This window comes from Dama dama, chromosome 18 (assembly GCF_033118175.1).
Source record: "Dama dama isolate Ldn47 chromosome 18, ASM3311817v1, whole genome shotgun sequence".
Taxonomy (NCBI): domain Eukaryota; kingdom Metazoa; phylum Chordata; class Mammalia; order Artiodactyla; family Cervidae; genus Dama; species Dama dama.
The window spans coordinates 5014848-5032878 of record NC_083698.1 but is presented as its reverse complement, the minus strand read 5'-3'; the positions used below and the strand labels follow the sequence as shown (position 1 = coordinate 5032878).

At 49.9% G+C, this 18031-nt stretch overlaps 1 protein-coding gene across 12 annotated transcripts in view; it reads right to left on the bottom strand.

The window, feature by feature from the left end:
* The window catches only part of GRB10 (growth factor receptor bound protein 10), a 221394-nt gene that overhangs the window by 72948 nt on the left and 130415 nt on the right, over positions 1-18031 (bottom strand). For 11 of the 12 annotated variants that reach the window (XM_061164808.1, XM_061164812.1, XM_061164810.1 and 8 more), the window contains one exon: positions 239-440. In XM_061164808.1, coding sequence (XP_061020791.1) covers positions 239-440 — 202 coding nt within the window. Of the gene's footprint in view, positions 1-238; positions 441-14529; positions 14682-18031 lie in introns of all 12 variants that reach the window. The other variant, XM_061164814.1, reaches the window with a different exon arrangement.

The window sequence follows — 18031 nt, the reverse complement described above, 5'->3', positions numbered from 1 at the left end:
TGTTTTTGCACACACCACCGACCTGGCACAGAGCAGGTGCTCATAAAACTGATCTGAACTGAACTGGGTATCAGGTCCAATCCCCAGTGGTCCTGCTGGACAGAGGGAAATACGGGGTCTGCCAAGCAGAGCCTGGCACTGTGGCCCTACCACCCACCCTTTGACCCCCGAGGGGAGGCGGGGTGGCGCAGTGACCCCACCACCCACCCTCTGGTCCCCGAGGGGAGGCGGGGCCCACCTGACGGCGAGGATGCGCACGGGCTGGGACCGCTGCACCCTCTGCCTCGGGGCCGCCTGTGGCTGCAGGACCCTGGCTCCGGGGGCCGGGCCGCGGCTGTGCTGGCCGTTGTGCAGGAGGGGCGCCGTCTCCGAGGCTGCGCACAGGCTCTCCAGGGACGCGTCCATGTCGTTCACCAGTGCCTCCAGGTCCACGTCGTCCTCTGCGCATGGGAGCGAAAGACAAGTATCAGCAGCGGTCAGCGGCCACGGCAGGCGGCGTCCCAGTGACCGGCTTCCGAAACTCCTGACACTTAATAATGAGGAGCAGACGGAGGCCGGTGCCTGAGACAGCAGAGCGTTCTGGGAAGACACATATGTGTCACATGTATAACCTGCTGATCCACCAGAAGCAACCCTGTAATGGCAGCCCACCTGCACTTCCTGTCTGTACAGAAGACCCTGTCCGGGCATCTGCTCAGCTCACACGCCCCTCGGGGTCGGGGAGCTCCACACAGCCTGGACCCTCTGCCCCAACCCCAGCTGGTGGGTCCCAGGTGCACACGGAGCCCCAGTAAGGCCAATCAGGGCCGCTCCCTTCCCCGAAATTCCAAAGACAAAGCAGAGAGACAGGGACGGGGTGCACCGACTCTGACCGCGGTCTCCCCTGCGAGGTCAGCAGCAGGGCCGCGTGCAAGGCAGATGGACTCCGAGGGTGAACACTTGCAGGGCTCGGGGTGCCCAAGACCAGAGGAAGCCTGCCCGCATGCAAGAAGGCCTGAGGCCGTGAAGAGAGAGGACCACGGAGAACGCCAGAAAGAGATGCGCATGGAGGCACCCTGACAGGTGACGCTCTGCCTCAGCGAGGCTGACACTGGTCCACCATCATCCTGGATGTTTCTGTGAAGCTGTTTTCAGATGACAGTGACATGTGACTTTGAGGGCCCTGGGTAAAGCAGACAGCCCCCCATCATGTGAGTGGAGATAAGGCTGAGGACCCCCACAGAAATGGACGCAGCCTCCACGGGTGTACATGCCAACTCCTCAGTCATCATGCGCAGACGCTCAGTCAGGTCCAACTCTGTGACCCCATGGACTGCAGCCCACCAGGCTCCTCTGTCCATGGGGTTGTGCAGGCAAGAATACTGGAGTGGGTTGCCATTTCCTCCTCCACGGGATCTTCCTACTCAGGGATTGAACCTGAGTCTCATGAGTCTCCTGCATTGCAGGCAGATTCCTTACCACTAGCACCACCCAGGAATCCCAGCTCCCCACAACAAGCACCCCAAATGCAGCAAAGGCACATCCTGCGCCCTCAGTTTCTGGAGACCTGTCGCTTTTTAACGATGTGGCCAACACAGCTGGGGCTGCCTCCAACGCAGTAGGTCACACGCCACCCGATTCACAGTCCATCTGCTCCCAACAACCCGGGGTCACCCAGGAACAAACCAGAGCTCAGGGCCCAGCACAGTCGGCCTCTCGGCACCGAGGCGGCCTGCCCCGGCCCCGCCCTGCCCACGTGGCTCGGGGCCAGGTCTTGGTCTCAGATCCCCATCTCCCACGCCTGCATCTCTGACTGGAGCTCACAAGGGTACCTGGCCTGCAGGTGGGCACAAGGTCAGTGAGTTATCACCCGCTCTGCGACAGAGCCCGCAGCAGGGCAAACGCTCAGTCAGTGCTATTTATTTGCTCTATGTCACTTATTTGCTCTATTTATTCACTCTATAAGTGACAACAGGGCGGTGACTATTAACCTGGTTTAACAGCCAGGAGATTGGTTCTGGGGAATTGGGCGGGTGGGCAAGAGAAGGTGGAGCTGGGCGGGCAAGTAACTGGCCCCAGATCACACCAGGAGGGAACCTGAGAGCAAGTTTGCAGCTGCTAAGGTGACCTCACCAGGTGTGCATCTGATCAATGAATGCACAGATCTTTTCAAAACACTGACCTCTCCTGCCTCGCTGCCCCCTCCTCCATTCAGCCTCGCTGTCTCGCTGGGCAGGAGGGCACAAGGAGACAGAAACAAACCAAACGGAACAACAGAAGCCCTTCTAGAAGGTGTGGAAGCTGCAGGGCATGGGGTGGGGGTGGCACAGGCTGGAGGAGGTTGGGTTGGGGGATGGAGGGCAGGCACGGGAGGCCCAGGCAGAGGTGGGAAGACCGCAGAAGAGCCTCCTCCCAAGGTTCCTTCACCCTGCAGGCAGTGGTGCCCAGAAGAGGAGTCTGGGGAGGGCCTGGGCCAGACGAGACGCTACAGGCAGCAGGTAGGGCCCCAAGGAGGACAGACAGACACACAGATGGATGGAAAGATGGGCAGGAGGCTGCTGAAAGGGCTGTGATGAGCATGCAGTCCTGCTGGAGCCAAGGACAGTGGCCCAGGCAGGGTGAACGGAGCAGCGCTGGGGGAGAAGGAGGGTGCTTGGGGGGAGTGCATTGTCAAATATTAATCCCAGAGCCAGATATTAGAGAGATAATATGCTGAATCAATAATTAATAATAACCACGAAATCAAAATGAATCCATCACAAGGGAGAACGTGGGAGTCAGCAGGCAGGGCTTCTGCACAGAGCCTGGGCAGCAGGAGGCTGGTGCAGGTGGGGAAGGACCCGGACAAATCAGAAAAAGCCCTGCAGGGCGTCCCTGCGTGGCCAGGGGGCTTGGTTCCTCATGGGTAAAGTGAGAGCATCTGACAGCTGGACAACGGCTGCTAAACAGCCAGCGCTAACTCTGCCACTGCTTCCGGAGCCCTTGGCTAGACATCCGACAAGAAGTGCATGTTGTACCGGAGTTCTCAGGTTGGAACTTCCGTAAAGTCCTAGAATGTGTCCGTCAGGGCGGCCACTCATCTCCTTCACTGACATGCACATGAACTGTAACCGCGGCTCATCTCAAACTCTATAAAACATTAAGTCCACGTGCTACCCTCACCTTATTAATAACTCAGAATTTCCAGCTTAACGAACCATTTCAGAACCAACAGGATGACATGCCACGTCCACTGGAATTACCGAATCAGCCTTTGCTGGGGGCAGCGGCCTCTGTCAAGGACGGGAGGCCCTGGTGTGGATGGGCAGCAAGGAGCACAACGGGGATCTGATGGTATTTCATTACCAGCGGGGTAGCCGACTTGATTAACATGGGGAGGAAATCCACCAGAACACAGAGGCCACTGTTCTCCTGGCTTTCATCCTGCTTTAGAAATCAAACAAGAATAGTGTTCTCACTCTGACAGATGTCTGCCAAAAAAATCTCCCCTTAAGTAGACTTTTCTTCAAGTTATCATCCTTACACATTTCCGAAATGACTTAGCGGTTGAACAACACTGTATTTCTGAAAGCCCTGGCTGTGCCCACCGAGGGCAGTCCGCCCAGGGTCCTGTCCTTTCCTTCCTGCTCCTTCCCCCACCAGCCAGGCTCCTCCTGGGCACCCCCTCCGTGCAGTCAGGGCACGTGCTCTCAGGAACACACAGTGATTCTGACATCAAAGTAAATATAAAGGTAAAACGGTAAACACAAAGCTAAAAGGTGTATGAGCAATGCATGCCCTTCAAGTGCTTTATCTCTCCTCCGAGGTCGGTTATTGATAAAATTGCTTTCTACTTTAATAGAATACATTCAACTGTGGACCTATTAGAGCCAGGAGCCTCGGAGGCTATAGTCCATGGGGTCGCAAAGAGTCGGACACGACTGAGCGACTTCACTTCACTTCAATCTTTTAACAACATACTTAGCAGGTTACAATTTTCATGAATAGACCCTACACTGGCATATTTCAAACTTGAGTATTTTCTACAGCCCAGATGAATGGATAAACAACACATAGTATATACAGTATATACAGTCAATGGAATATTACTCAGCCATAAAAAGGAGTGAAATTGGGTCATCTGCAGTGATGCGGATGAACCCAGAGTCTGTCATACAGGGTGAAATAAGTCAGAAAGAGAAAAACAAGCATCGCTTCTTTAACACTCACACACGGAATCTAGAAAAAGGGTACTGATGGATCTATCTGCAGGGCAGGAACAGAGATGCAGACGTACAGAAGGGACTTGAGGACACAGTGGGGCAGGCAGAGGGTGGGACAAGCTGGACAGTAGCTCTGACATACACGCACTAACGACCATGTGTGAAATACACAGCGGGAAGGTGCTGCATCGCAAATGCAGCTTGGTCTGATGCTCTGTGATAAATCAGAGGGTGAGACGGGAGCGGGGAGGGAGGTTCAAGGAGCGGATACCTGTGAGCCTGTGAGCCTGTGGTTATTCACTTCACTGTACAGCAGAAATGAACACAACATTGTATAAAGCAACTATAGTACAAAAAAAGTCTAATAAAATGTCCTAATCTAGGGCAGACTTCAAAAATTCCCTCCAGGGTCATTTACGAATAGCATTTTGTCTGGTTAGATAATAAAGCCACTTTCGGTTGTCTGACTTTACTTAAACTTTGTCCAGCTCTATTAGAGTAACAATTAAGACTAACAATTAAATCTTCCAAGCAGGGGTTTTAAAGGGTTGATTCTAAAGACACGGCCATATGCTATGATACTTTTAAAAAAATAAGTACACTGAGATTTTTCTGGGTTGACATTCGGTCCTTTCGAACATTTCATGACCCAGTCTGTTGTGAAGGGACGTGGCCCACGTCTCCTACACATGTTGCCGCCTGCACTCACCCCTGGGGGTCAGCACTCAGCCATGTGAGGAAGCCTTTCTACAGGTCAGGCAAGTGGCAGAATCAAACGCCAGGGCATCAACAAAGTAGATGCTTCTGTAAAGAACGGTTATCGCTGCTAACTTGAGGCCGAAATACCTGCTGTGAGCCAGGATCTCCGAAAGAAATCCCACAAGGGGGAAGAAAAACAATTTTATACGTGAAATTTCACTCCATGCAGATCTTTGAGGGTATATTTACTGGACAGATGCAGGTCAAACAATACAGTTTAAATCAAGTTATTAATAGTCATTTTCCTTCCTTAAATAGCTCAGTCCTTAGCTGGGCACTGACTTTTGTTCCAGATGTCTGAGTTGATCATCTGATCATAAACTCACAGATACATCTGGTCTCACTGTCATTAGCAAACGGAGGCACAATGAGGTCTAAAATGAGTACTAATTCAGTGAAACAAATTCATGTTCGGACTAATAAATTATTCTGGGGAATATCTTCCAGAAACCAAGCCAGGAAGAGGCCAGGATGCTGGCAGAGGGGAGAGTGAGTCATGTGAGGACCTGACTGGTATTCCTCAGCCTCCTCCCGGCTCCCCCCTCCAGCTTCACTGCCCCCTGCTTGGTTCACAGCACCCTCTGGTGGCTTCTTTAATTAGATAGTTATCATGACACTGGATCCACTTAAGGAAACCATTTCTGCACCTTAAAGAAATGCTATTTGCGCCTTGAATACAAGATGCGTCCTTCCAGCCCTTCCAGGTCTTCCTCCCTGGCTCCTGGCTCCTGGCATGCAGCTCCTAAAATCCCTGTTATTTCCTAAGTGACAACAGTAAGGGGAGGAGCATCTTTTCTTTATCTGGCCTTCTGTTGTCCTTGCTCCTGAAATAGCTCTGGAGCTACTATTAAAGGCGAAAGAAGTGCTTTTTGTTAACCGTAACAAGACCCGTTTGACTAGACCTGAGTTTATGTGATCAAGTTGACTTCTGGCAAGCCCCCAGACACCTGCTGGAGACTGGCTGTCAGATGAACCAGCTGCGTGATTAGAGAGCTGGGACTTTCAGCACCACCGTGTTCTCCAGGGAGGGGAGAAGGGATAGTGGTTATACAAACAGCCAATGATTTCACCGATCATGCCTGTGTGGTGAGCCTCTACAAAAACCTTAAAGGACTGGACCCTGAGAAGCTTCCAGGTCGGGGTGCAGGTGGGGTGCTGAGAGGGTGACCCAGAGAGCAGGAAGACCCACCCCCTCCCCAGGCACCCTGCCTCGCATCTCCTGCCTGGCCATTCCTGAGCTGCACCCTTTATAACTAGTCAGGACACTGTCTTCCTGACAGTAGGCTGCTTCAGTAAATCGGGTGGGAGATTCACTTCGAGTAATTCTGAGAACAAGATATTCAGCAAGAGAAGAAAAGGAGAATTCTCTTGACAGCACTGTACCTGAAAATTCCCCAACGCACGCGCAAAGGCCAAAGTTCTAACCCATTTCTACCTGGACAAGAACTAAAGGTCTGGCCTGCAAAAGCACTTTCAACTTAAATCATGTTCCCCAGGAGTTACTTCTGTTGACCTCTAAGCAATTAAAATCTTGTACAAATATAATTCAACATGCTGCTGAAATACCTTTTTTTTCACACCAATTCATCTTCAACTCTCATGTAATTCCAGTCACATGTATTTAATTTTTAGTACGTAGAGTTGATTGGACATAAGTAAGCAGAAAAAGGAAATCTAGTATTCCACCATTAGAGCTGTCTAGAGCATTCTTTTCTGTTCTGATCATGATATTCAAAGATATTCAGCAACTATAAAAGCAAATCACCTAACCACAACTCCAAACAAAAATACAAGGGGAACTCCAAAATCCTATCACTTAAAAAAAAAAACAATGTTTTATTTCAGTGGTTAGTATGGACAGGTGGGAAATAAAAACCCTTAGAATTAGTCTGTCTGGCATACACATGGAAATAAATATAAACACAGCATTGGAGTGATCCACAACTCCTCATGTTCTCTGTGTCAACAAGAGAAACATTTTCACAACATCTGGGACAAAATAGCTTCTTTTTCCTCTCTGACCCTGCAGACAACAGTAATTGCCAAATTCAGTGTGTATTAATTGAGAAATACAGGTCAACAAATTGATTAACAAACTCTAAGAACCTGCATGGTATTTTTTTCACTGGGGTCAGATATACTCTAAAAAGTGCTGCTTGCACTTATAGGGCAGTTGTGGGGCTCAGAAGGCCCCCTCTTCCAGGACCCACAGGCCATGTGGTTGGAACCATCACCCAGAGCATCGTCAGGATCAGCTGGTGACATGAAACTGGACAAATACACACACACACACATCCTGGGACCAATCCAATTAGACAGAGTGACCATGGTAACACCCCTCCCAATCTGCTGATGCTGGGGAATCTGTGTCTTGCTTTGATAGCTGGGAGCCTGATTATTTTTCCTGGAAAGTCTTTCCGTCTCCTAAGCCAGATGCAGGACTGTGCGCTCAGGAAGGAGGCACCATATTTAGTCGTGTGCCTGGCTCCTTGAGAGCTCTGGCCCTTTCTTCTGTTATTAGGAACTGCACCTAGAACCCTCCCTAGAGCACCCCGCAGCGAGAGGGCCAGCATCCACCAGGCAGCTCTGTCTGCAGACGACGCAGACCAGCGATCCTCTGCTTTCACGCAGTCTATAACCAGCTTTCCTCAAAGCCACGTTTAGGTCCACATAGTCCATCCAAGGGCTTCCTTGGTAGCTCAGCTGGTAAAAAAAACCCGCCTGCAACGTAGGAGGCCCCGGTTCGACCCCTGGGTCAGGAGGATCCCCTGGAGAAGGGAAAGGCTACCCACCCCAGTGTTCTTGGGCTTCCCTCGTAGCTCGTATGGTAAAGAATCTGCCTGCAATGCGGGAGACCTGGGTTCGGAAGATCCCCTGGAGAAGGGAATGGCTACTCCAGTATTCTTGCCTAGAGAATTTCATGGACAGAGGAGCCTGGCAGACTACAGTCCATGGGGTTGCAAAGAGTCAGAAACAACTGAGCAACTTTCACCTTCACATTCCATTTAAGGGGCTTCCCAGGTGGCTATAGTGGTAAAGAACCCGCCTGCCAATTCAGGAGACATACGAGATGCCGGTTCAATCCCTGGGTCAGGAAAATCTCCTGTAGGAGGGTATGGCAACACACTTCAGTATTCTTGCCTGGAGAATCCCATGACAGGTGAGCCCGGTGGGCTACAGTGCATAGGGTCACAGAGTCAGGCACAACTTAGCATGCACACATGCATTCTGTCTAAAGAAGTACCAGCCCTTAGGATTGCTTAAGTGTCTACAGCGGTGACTCAGATTCAGTACCATCAAGAAGTGATGGGTTTCCCCCGATGGCTCAGCAGGTAAAGAATCTGCCTGCAATGCAGGAGATGCAAGCTGGATCCCTGGGTTGGGAAGAACCCCTAGGGGAGGAAATGACAACCTACTTCAGTATTCTTTCCTGGAGAATCCCATGGACAGAGGAGCCTGGTGGGCTACAGTCCACAGGGTTGCAAAGAGTCAGATATGGCTGAGCATGCACAGTAACGATAACACAGATGAGAAAGTCTGTGGGCGCTGCTCATGGGTTAGTGACTATTGGGAGCAGAGGCAGAATGATGAAGGGAACTGGCCAGTCCTGAGAGCTTTGGGCTCCTCCACCCCAGAGGCCACTGCAGTTACAGGGACCCTGGACTCCGTCTCTGCCTTGGGCTACAAGTTCAGGCTCTCTTTGCTCTGACCCCAGGGGAGACATTGTAAAAGACTGCGGCTGCACAGATCCCTCCATTTTCAGTTCAGTTCAGTTCAGCTCAGTCGCTCAGTCGTGTCCGACTCTTTGCGACCCCATGAATTGCAGCACGCCAGGCCTCCCTGTCCATCACCAACTCCCGGAGTCCACCCAAACCCATGTCCATTGAGTTGGTGATGGCATCCAACCATCTCATCCTCTGTCATCCCCATCTCCTCCTGCCCTCAACCTTTCCCAGCATCAGGGTCTTTTCCTATGAGTCAGTTCTTCACATCAGGTGGCCAAAGTATTGGAGTTTCAGCTTCAACATCAGTCCTTCCAATGAATATTCAGGACTGATTTCCTTTAGGATGGACTAATTGGATCTCCTTGCAGTCCAAGGGACTCTCAAGAGTCTTCTCCAACACCACAGTTCAAAAGCATCAATTCTTCAGTGCTCAGCTTTCTTTATAGTCCAGCTCTCACATCCATAGATGACCACTGGAAAAATCATAGCCTTGACTAGATGGACCTTTGATGGCAAAGTAATGTCTCTGCTTTTTAATATGGTGTCTAGGTTGGTCATAACCATTCTCCCAAGGAGTAAGCGTCTTCTAATTTCATGGCTGCAGTCACTATGTGCAGTGATTTTGGGGCCCAAAAAAGTAAAGTCTGTCACTGTTTCTCCATCTATTTGCCATGAAGTGATGGGACCGGATGCCTCCATCTTAGGCTCCCTCAATGCATGAGGGTTAACCATGGATGGAGAAAATCAGAATTCCAGGGATGAGTGGCTAAAATCATATCCCTCTCAGGGAAGATGAGGATTCCAACAATCCCAGAAACCTGAAACCCAAAACTCCTCCGTCACCAGCAGCACCCAGGTGTACTGGGTCCCCTCCTCCCACGCACAGCCTACCCTCAAGGGTTACAGCCCCGTCTGGGCAGCAGGACAGAGTCAAGTTAATGTAGTTCTTGCAACAGCTGATGGCAGAGCCTGGACACATGTCATGTGGGTTCCTGTTCGCTCCGTGAACCTGTTCCCAACATGCTGCACCTCCCTTCCCAGCACAGTGTGGGGAGCACCCTGGGGAAGCCTCCTGCATCGTCTCTTCCTCCCTCCCCGACAGAGGGCAGGGCCATCCTGAGTTAGCGAATTGGTGCTGGCCACGTGCCCTCACATCTCACATCGCTGACTTGTTTGATCCTTCAAACACTAGGGATAATAACAGCTCTTTAGCAGCGAGGCAAATAATCTGGCACTCAGGGGAGTGAAGGTCCCCTGGCTGCAGGAGATGAAGCCCACAGCAGAACTGCAATTTCTTATCTCAAAAGCGTCAAAGTGCTCATTCCAATTACACAGCAGCTGTTCTGTGACACTCCTGGAAGGCCAGGCCCTGGCAACTCAGCCCAGGCGAACCCCACAAGCAGGGTTCTTAGCTGAGAGCTGGGCACCTGAGCATGGCTCCTCTGCGCACCTGGCAAGTCTCAGCAAGCATCACTTTTTCCCAAATTTCAGGACTTTGAGAACTTCCTCTAAAACATGGGCTAATGCTCTGACTGTATTTCTTTGGTGTAAATGGGAAAAGTGGAAACCCAATGAGAACAACAGAAAATGAAATTAACGCAGGGACTTGCAAACTCGGATAAACCAGGTCAAGATACCAGCTGCTGCAAAACAAGTGCAGACACAACATAGTACATGCATTAACTTTTGATGATGTACAAAGACTTTTCTGGAAATAGAAAAGGCATGAAAAATACAACCAAAAGTGGGAATTGTCCCTTTGTTAGGATGACATTGAGCCTACGTGGGATCATTGCTTTCTCATCAGTGTCATGAATCCTTTTCCACCCTTGACCAAAGGAGACGGACGGCAGACACACTGTCTCCACCTTCCTGAGGGAACATGAGTGGGGTAAGTCCCATTTTGGTCCCAGAGCCCAAGGGAGCCCAAAGGAGCCCAAGTTAGCAAAGCTTCAGACCAAAATGGACAGAGCCTGGTGACCCACTCCAACAGACATGGCCCTGGTCCCAACACCTGGACCTCACTGCATGCGGGCAGAGGGGCAGGCTGGTCCTAGTCAGGCCGCCAGTCTGGGCATTTCTGGGGAGACCTGCCAGCCGCAACCTTTCCCAACACCTCAGCCCCATGAGAAGCCAGCCCTGCATGGGGAGTGCAGAATCCTGTGGTGGGGACAGGAGGGTGACCACAGCTGAAGGAAAGCAGAACACTGCCCCCTGCCCCAGTCAGGCCAGCAAGATGTTGTTCAGACACCTCCTGGATCCATCAGCTGGGGCTCAGTACAGCACCCACTCACCCAGGACTAGAGACTCCACCAGCTGACACTTGAGACACAAAATTAAACACACGCAATGGCACATTGGGCAGTGGTTTTAAAGCATCTTGGGTCATTGTCCTTTTCTATAACTCGTTTTCTTCTCCAGTTGAAAATTTTCTACATGAACAAGCCTTACTTTAAATCAGAAATGGGTATTTACACTTGAAAATATATCTGACTCTGAGGCTGGGCGGCCAAAGGAACTGGAATTAGAGCTCAATATAGAAAATGGTTTTAGTTTGTTTGCAACTATCATTGTCTCAGCCTAATCAAAAAGGGAGTCAGGGCAGGGAGGGGGTACTTCCTTGGTGGTCCTGCAGTTAAGACTTTACCTTTCAATGAAAGGGATGTGGGTTCAATCCCTGGTCAAGAGGCTAAGATCCCACATGCCTCATGGCCAAAAAATCAGAACATAAAGCAGAAGCAATACTGCAACAAATTCAAGAAAGACTGAAAATGATCCACATCAAAAACATCTTAAAAAGGGGAGGATGAGAAACACAAATCAGGTATACCTCAGTGCTCATCTTGCAATGAAAAATCTGGATTTATTAATGTTCGATTAAGAAGCTTCAATAATTAGGTCAAATAATTTAGATAAAACCTGTTTTTTCTTCTATGAGCTGTTTTTAAAAAGTAAAAGCAGGTACAGTTCAGTTCAGTTCAGTCGCTCAGTCATGTCCGACTCTTTGCGACCCCATGAATCACAGCACGCCAGGCCTCCCTGTCCATCACCAACTCCCCGATTTTACCCAAACCCATGTCCATCGAGTTGGTGATGCCATCCAACCATCTCATCCTCTGTCGTCCCCTTCTTCTCCTGCCCCCAATCCCTCCCAGCATCAGGGTCTTTTCCAATGAGTTAGCTCTTCGTATGAGGTGGCCAAAGTATTGGAGTTTCAGCTTCAGCATCAGTCCTTCCAATGAGCACCCAGGACTTATCTCCTTTAGGATGGACTGGTTGGATCTCCTTGTAGTCCAAGGGACTCTCAAGAGTCTTCTCCAACACCACAGTTCAAAAGCATCAATTCTTCGGCACTCAGCTTTCTTTATAGTCCAACTCTCACATCCATACATGACCACTGGAAAAACCATAGCCTTGTCTAGACGGACCTTTGTTGGCAAAGTAATGTCTCCGCTTTTTAATATGCTGTCTAGGTTGGTCGTAACTTTCCTTCCAAGGAGTAACTGTCTTTTAATTTCATGGCGGCAATCACCATCCACAGTGATTTTTGTACACACCTCCCTAAAAATGGAAAGTGAGACTTCACAGATGTTCACACATCCGTGTTCAGAGCAACATGACGCACGAGAGCTGAGAGGTGAGAAAGTTCTCGAGTCCAGCTATGAGCAGATACACCAAATGCATGAGGCTGAGCCACATGGCCAGACTGCACTTATTACTGAAGCAGAAGGAAACCGACACCCGCGACCACATAGGTGAACCCTGAAGGCATCACGCTGAGAGAGACAAGCCCGTGAGCCCGAGCGGACAAATACTACATGCTCAAGATCGAACCTGTATGAGGAAACTCATACAGTCCAACTCATGGAGACAGGAAGTAGAATGGTGGGTGCCAGTGACTGAGCTGGGGGTGGGGAATAGTAGCAATTATTTACTGGGGGTAGAATTCCAGTTCTGAAACTGACAAGAGTGCTGTGCATGAACGGTGGTGATAGTTGCATTGGGTGAATTTACTGAAAATTACTGAGTTGCATATTTAAAAATGGATAAGATGGAGATTTTATGTTAGGCATGTTTTAACACAAAAAAATATAATAATAATATAAATGTAAAAATAATAGTAAAAGCATTTTTAAAATTGGAATGTTTAATATTCTCAAATGGTGCTGGTTTAGTCGCTAAGTCATGTCCAACTCTTGCAACCCCATGGACTGTAGACCGTGGGACCTCTGTCCATAGGATTCTCCAGGCAAGAATACTGGAGTGGGTTGCCATTTCCTTCTCCAGGGGATCTTCCAGACCCAGGAATCAAACCTGGGTCTCCTGCGTTGCAGGCGGATTCTTTACCAACTGAACTACAATGTGGCCACTTAAGGTCTTTTTTTGACTAATGTACTTGGGCGCCGCTGGAAAGTCCTTGACCCTAAACCTGCCTGCATGGAACCAATGCCCCGTACTTGGACCTCACAGGCAAGGCGTCGTGGATTACACCCCGCAACACACAGCACATCCCAGGGGGCTGGCCCAAAGCCTCCAGCCCTGCCCCTGGTGGAGAGACGCCCCTGGCCTCCATTCTGCGTACCTGAGGTCCTCACTTCTCCCCAGCAGAAAGCCACTCGCCTCCTGCTCCCTGTCTGCACGCGTGTGACTTCCTCCACCAGCAGAAAGACAAGGCCATCACAGGGGTGGGCTCTGGAGGCCAGCCAGCTGGCCCAGGGTGACCAGTGGGGCCAGGAGTTTAGTGTGAAGAGTCCAGGGTCCATCTCAGGAGAGAGGTATTTCATCTAAGAGATGGAGGACCTAGCCAGGAGGTAAAATAAGATTTGGGATGTGCCCAGGCCGTGGAGGTTGAGGGCCACGTGGGAGCCCCTGGGGCTGGCTTCTCGGGTGACTGGTTAGGAGACTGGCTCATGAAGGTACATTCATTTCCTAAGTTAAACGAAACTTGAATTCCTCTTTCCAATGAACACTAAACTTCAGTACATACTTGTATACTTCTCCACTAATGCTGTGGACTGTGACAGGTACGTATTCAACTGTATCTGTGCACATCCTCCAAGAAGGTGTTGGTGTTATGAGGGGCTTATGCAGAGCCCAGCCAGCAACAGAGGCTGAACAGACAGACCTGCAGAAACAGCCAGTCTGCATCCTCCCACACAGCCAGGCCTCAGCCATCTCACCGGAGCAGCCGGAAGGGGCCTGGATGCGGACTGCAGTGACTCTCAGGGAGAAGGCCAGGCTGCACCTCACCATCAGGTGTGTGCCACCAGGAGGCTGCAACACGCGGAGGGCAAGATGTGCAGAGTCTCCGGGGCAGATAAAAAGGCAAATATAGACATCCTGGCAGCCGGACACATCGGCCCTACCACCAGAGCAGACAAGCAAAAAAGTGATGACTGATTAATCATTCTGGACTCTGACTCCTGTGAGATGCACTCGTTCAATCTATGTCTTAGAGACTGCAGAATGATTCCATCCAAAATATAAATCAGGAAAACAAGGAAAGCTACGCATTCCACTCAGAGTTCCCATTCACTGACATCCAAGAGCTTGCCTCTGATTTTCCCTGAAAAGCGTGTAAGTTCCCTTTCTTTCTTGAACTTTTATCCTGTCACACTGTTGCCAGGAAGGGCCTGGACATCACATAAGCTTCTCTCAGGTCTTTTAAGACTCTTTGTGCTCTGCACCAAAAGGCTACATCTGCCACGCAAGGACCAAGGCCTCGGGCTACAAATTGCAGGGGGAAAAGTACAGATTCTACTGTGCAATCTCTATTTTTCCTAAGAGGACAACTGGGGGGTGGGTGGTGGGGAGAAGAGAAACATACAAAATATTACACAGAAAGGGCAAATGATTAATTGTACCTTTCTCAAGTCTGCCTTAATGATTTGTTTCTTCTGAGCCTTCTGGTTTTGATTCCCAATTCTTCTATTACATCATAAATCAGGCAGAAGCCTGGGTGCAAGAAATGATGCAATAACTTGTCATTCTGCAAGGTTCCCATTCTCCATTAATCCTAAAAATATTAATCCGAGAACAATGGAATTGAACAGGGAAAATCCAGGTCCCAGTCCAAAAGTCTGTCAACTCACTGGCACTGTACTCACAAACCTGGCAAAGTTTTCAAGATAAACTAAACACCTGGAGATCCTGATCCCACTTGACATTAACTCTCTATGATCCTGAGAATTTATCTCCACAAATGCAAATTTCCTTCAGGTTGTAACCCATGTTTTTCTTCATTCAACAAATATCCCGTGAGCACCCACTGTATCTCTGACACTGTTCCAGCAACTGGAAATACAAACATTAACAAAACAGACAAGAATTCTGCCACTGGAACATAATGTAGTCCTAGGCAACACACTCTGGAAAAGAATGACGGTGCAAAATACAAAGTTGCAAAGAAAGAGCTGAAACTTCTTTCACCACCTCTGGAAAAATAACTCCCTCCTGAAGAAGCTAAAACAAGCTCTGGGGTAGGGGGTGAGGGGATGGAGACATCCTGGAGACTGGGCTCCTCACGGAGGGGTGACCTCAGTCCCAACAGAGCATCTTACAAGAGGGCTTAGGGACACGGGGGCAGCTGACGTGGCAAGGAGGGCAGTCCGTCCTCGGGTGGAAACAGCCTTGGTAGAGTTAATGAACTATCTAAACCAGAGAAGGATCCCAGAGGCCAGCTGCTCTCCCAGGACTGCTGTACTCACTACTTGGCAGAGAGGATCTTACAACGAAATCCCAGTTATGTAAGACAAGACAGTGAAGAGGAGGGCACTCAGCTTCATGAAGAGGCCAACTTCTCGGGGATGGGGAAAGTCCTTTCAGGAGAACGTACTGGGTGATTCCAAGAAAGGGCACATCTCCCAGAACTGCAATGCCCAGGAGAGAGGAGCTGTCCTCCCAGGAGGTGATGGAAACAGGGCTTAAGTGGAAAGACAGGACATTCAGGATGGGGCAGGTGGGGTTGTGGAGATCCTCCCCTCTGGATTCTGTCTGATGAGCACGCCCCCGAGGAGGCTTGCTTGTGAGAACAGGTTCCTGGGACTCGCCTCGATTCATTCTGAATCCAAATCTCTGGAGTGGGATCAGGGGAACAAACAGAGTTCTTAAGTGAGGGCTTATGAGTCTTGTGGTAAGGAAAACAATAGCACATGTATAAGCGGCACCTTCTGAACAACGTCCCAGGAGAAGGAAAACTCATGATGGTCTGTTCTGGAATTTGGGCTCGATGGATAGGAATTCTGGAGAAGCAATCCCAGAGAGAGGTTGCATGTACTGAACCCATGAGAGAGGGTTTTGATTTTTACTTTCTGCACATATACCATTGCACTAATTAATGATGATGACACACAAGAGCTAGCGTGCCTTGACCACCTACAAAGCCCCCGGTTTTATGCCAGGCACGGCTTATAGCTCAAGCAATTTTCAATCTTTCTAGCAAAACAGCCAAATAGGCATATTTAAGATTTCAGAAGAAGAAGCCGAGGTGCAGGGTCACTCAACTCCCAAGATGGAGTTAGTGTTAGTTGCTCAGTTGTGTCTGACTCTTTCGTGACCCCATGGCCTGTAGCCCGGCAGGCTCCTCTGTCTGTTCATAGGTTTAATCAGGCAAGAATACTAGACTAGGTTGCCCATCCCTTCTCCAGGGGATACTCCTGACTCAGGGATCAAACCCAGGTCTCCCACATCGCAGGTTGATTCTTTACTGTTTGAGCCACCATGGACGGAAAGGGAGGTTAAACCCACCTTCAAGGGTGGACAGACCACTGCCCTGGTACACTGGAATTTTAACTTTCTTCAGCTGTTTTTCTATCAAACTTTAGTTTTAGCTTTATCCCTTAGTGACATCATTCTTTGTCACTAACCTTGAGTTTCTAGAGGCTGGACCTGCATGGCCCCCTACCTGACTTCACTGCTGGCACACAGGAGGTGGTCAGCGGATGACAGCTGAGGATGTGGAGAGTGGAGCTACCAAGTCTCCATAAATCACACTACAGAACTCTACAGAAGGTCAGACAGGCAGAGTTCCCAAACTCTCTGGGGTTTGCTGAGTCCCCAGTCCCTTCATTCCCTGGAGAAAGGCCTACCAGACAGGTCACGCCCAGGCCACCAGGTGAGTAAAAGGCAGAGGCTATAATTCCATTAGGGATGGAGGGCTATATGAGGCCTGGGATGTCCTGCAGGAAGCATCACCAGTCAGGTCAGGCCTCTGCTGTCCGTGTGAGCCTCCCTGACCATAGCAGGCCCGCCTGGCCATCCACAAAGTCGCAGGAACCACAGAAGGATCTGCCTCTGTCTCAGTTCAGGACGTGCAGCTGCCGCCATGGGCCCCTGGTGGGCACCTCCCTCTTGGCGCGCACGTTCTTCCTGGCACAGATGCACTGCGCTGGGCAGAAGGCTCACTTCCCATCACTGCCTCTTCACTCCAGCACCATGTAAGCCAAGTATGGGTCCTTCTAGGTACCAGGAGCCTCACGATGTATGATCACTCTCTCCTTAAACCACTGCCTTTAGTCCCAAGCTCTGCCTGCAGATCACGCTGGAACATGAGCAGCTGGCATTTCGTGGGATGCTGGGTGCTGCCTTGGGCAGGATTCCACTTACAGATGGAAAGTGGAAAAAAGGGAAGGTTTCATAGGTCCTGAACTCACTGCTCCCGGCTCCAAGTTCCCACATGGCAGAGCCTAATTCAGGTTTTCAGTTCAGTTCAGTCACTCAGACGTGTCCAGCTCCTTACGAGCCCATGGACTGCAGCACGCCAGGCCTCCCTGTCCATCACCAACTCCTGGAGTTTACTCAGAATCATGTCCATTGAGTCGGTGATGCCATGCAATCATTTCATCCTCTGTTGTCTCCTTCTCCTCCCTCCTTCAATCTTTACCAGCATCAGGGTCTTTTCAAATGAGTCAGCTCTTCGCATGAGGTGGCCAAAGTATTGGAGTTTCAGCTTCAGCATCAGTCCTTCCAATGAACACCCAGGACTGATCTCCTTTAGGATGGACTGGTTGGATCTCTTTGCAGTCCAAGGGACTCTCAAGAGTCTTCTCCAACACCACAGTTCAAAAGCATCAATTCTTCGGTGCTCAGCTTTCTTTATAGTCCAACTCTTACATCCATACATGACTACCAGAAAAACCATAGCCTTGACTAGACGGAAGTTTGTTGGCAAAGTAATGTCTCTGCTTTTTAATATGCTGCCTAGGTTGGTTATAACTTTCCTTCCAAGGAGTAAGCGTCTTTTAATTTCAGTCACCATCTGCAGTGATTTTTGAGCCCCCCAAAATAAATTCAGTGTTTTATTTAATAACTATTCTCTGTCTCTGGGCTTCCCTGATAGTTCAGTTGGTAAAGAATCTGCCTGCGATG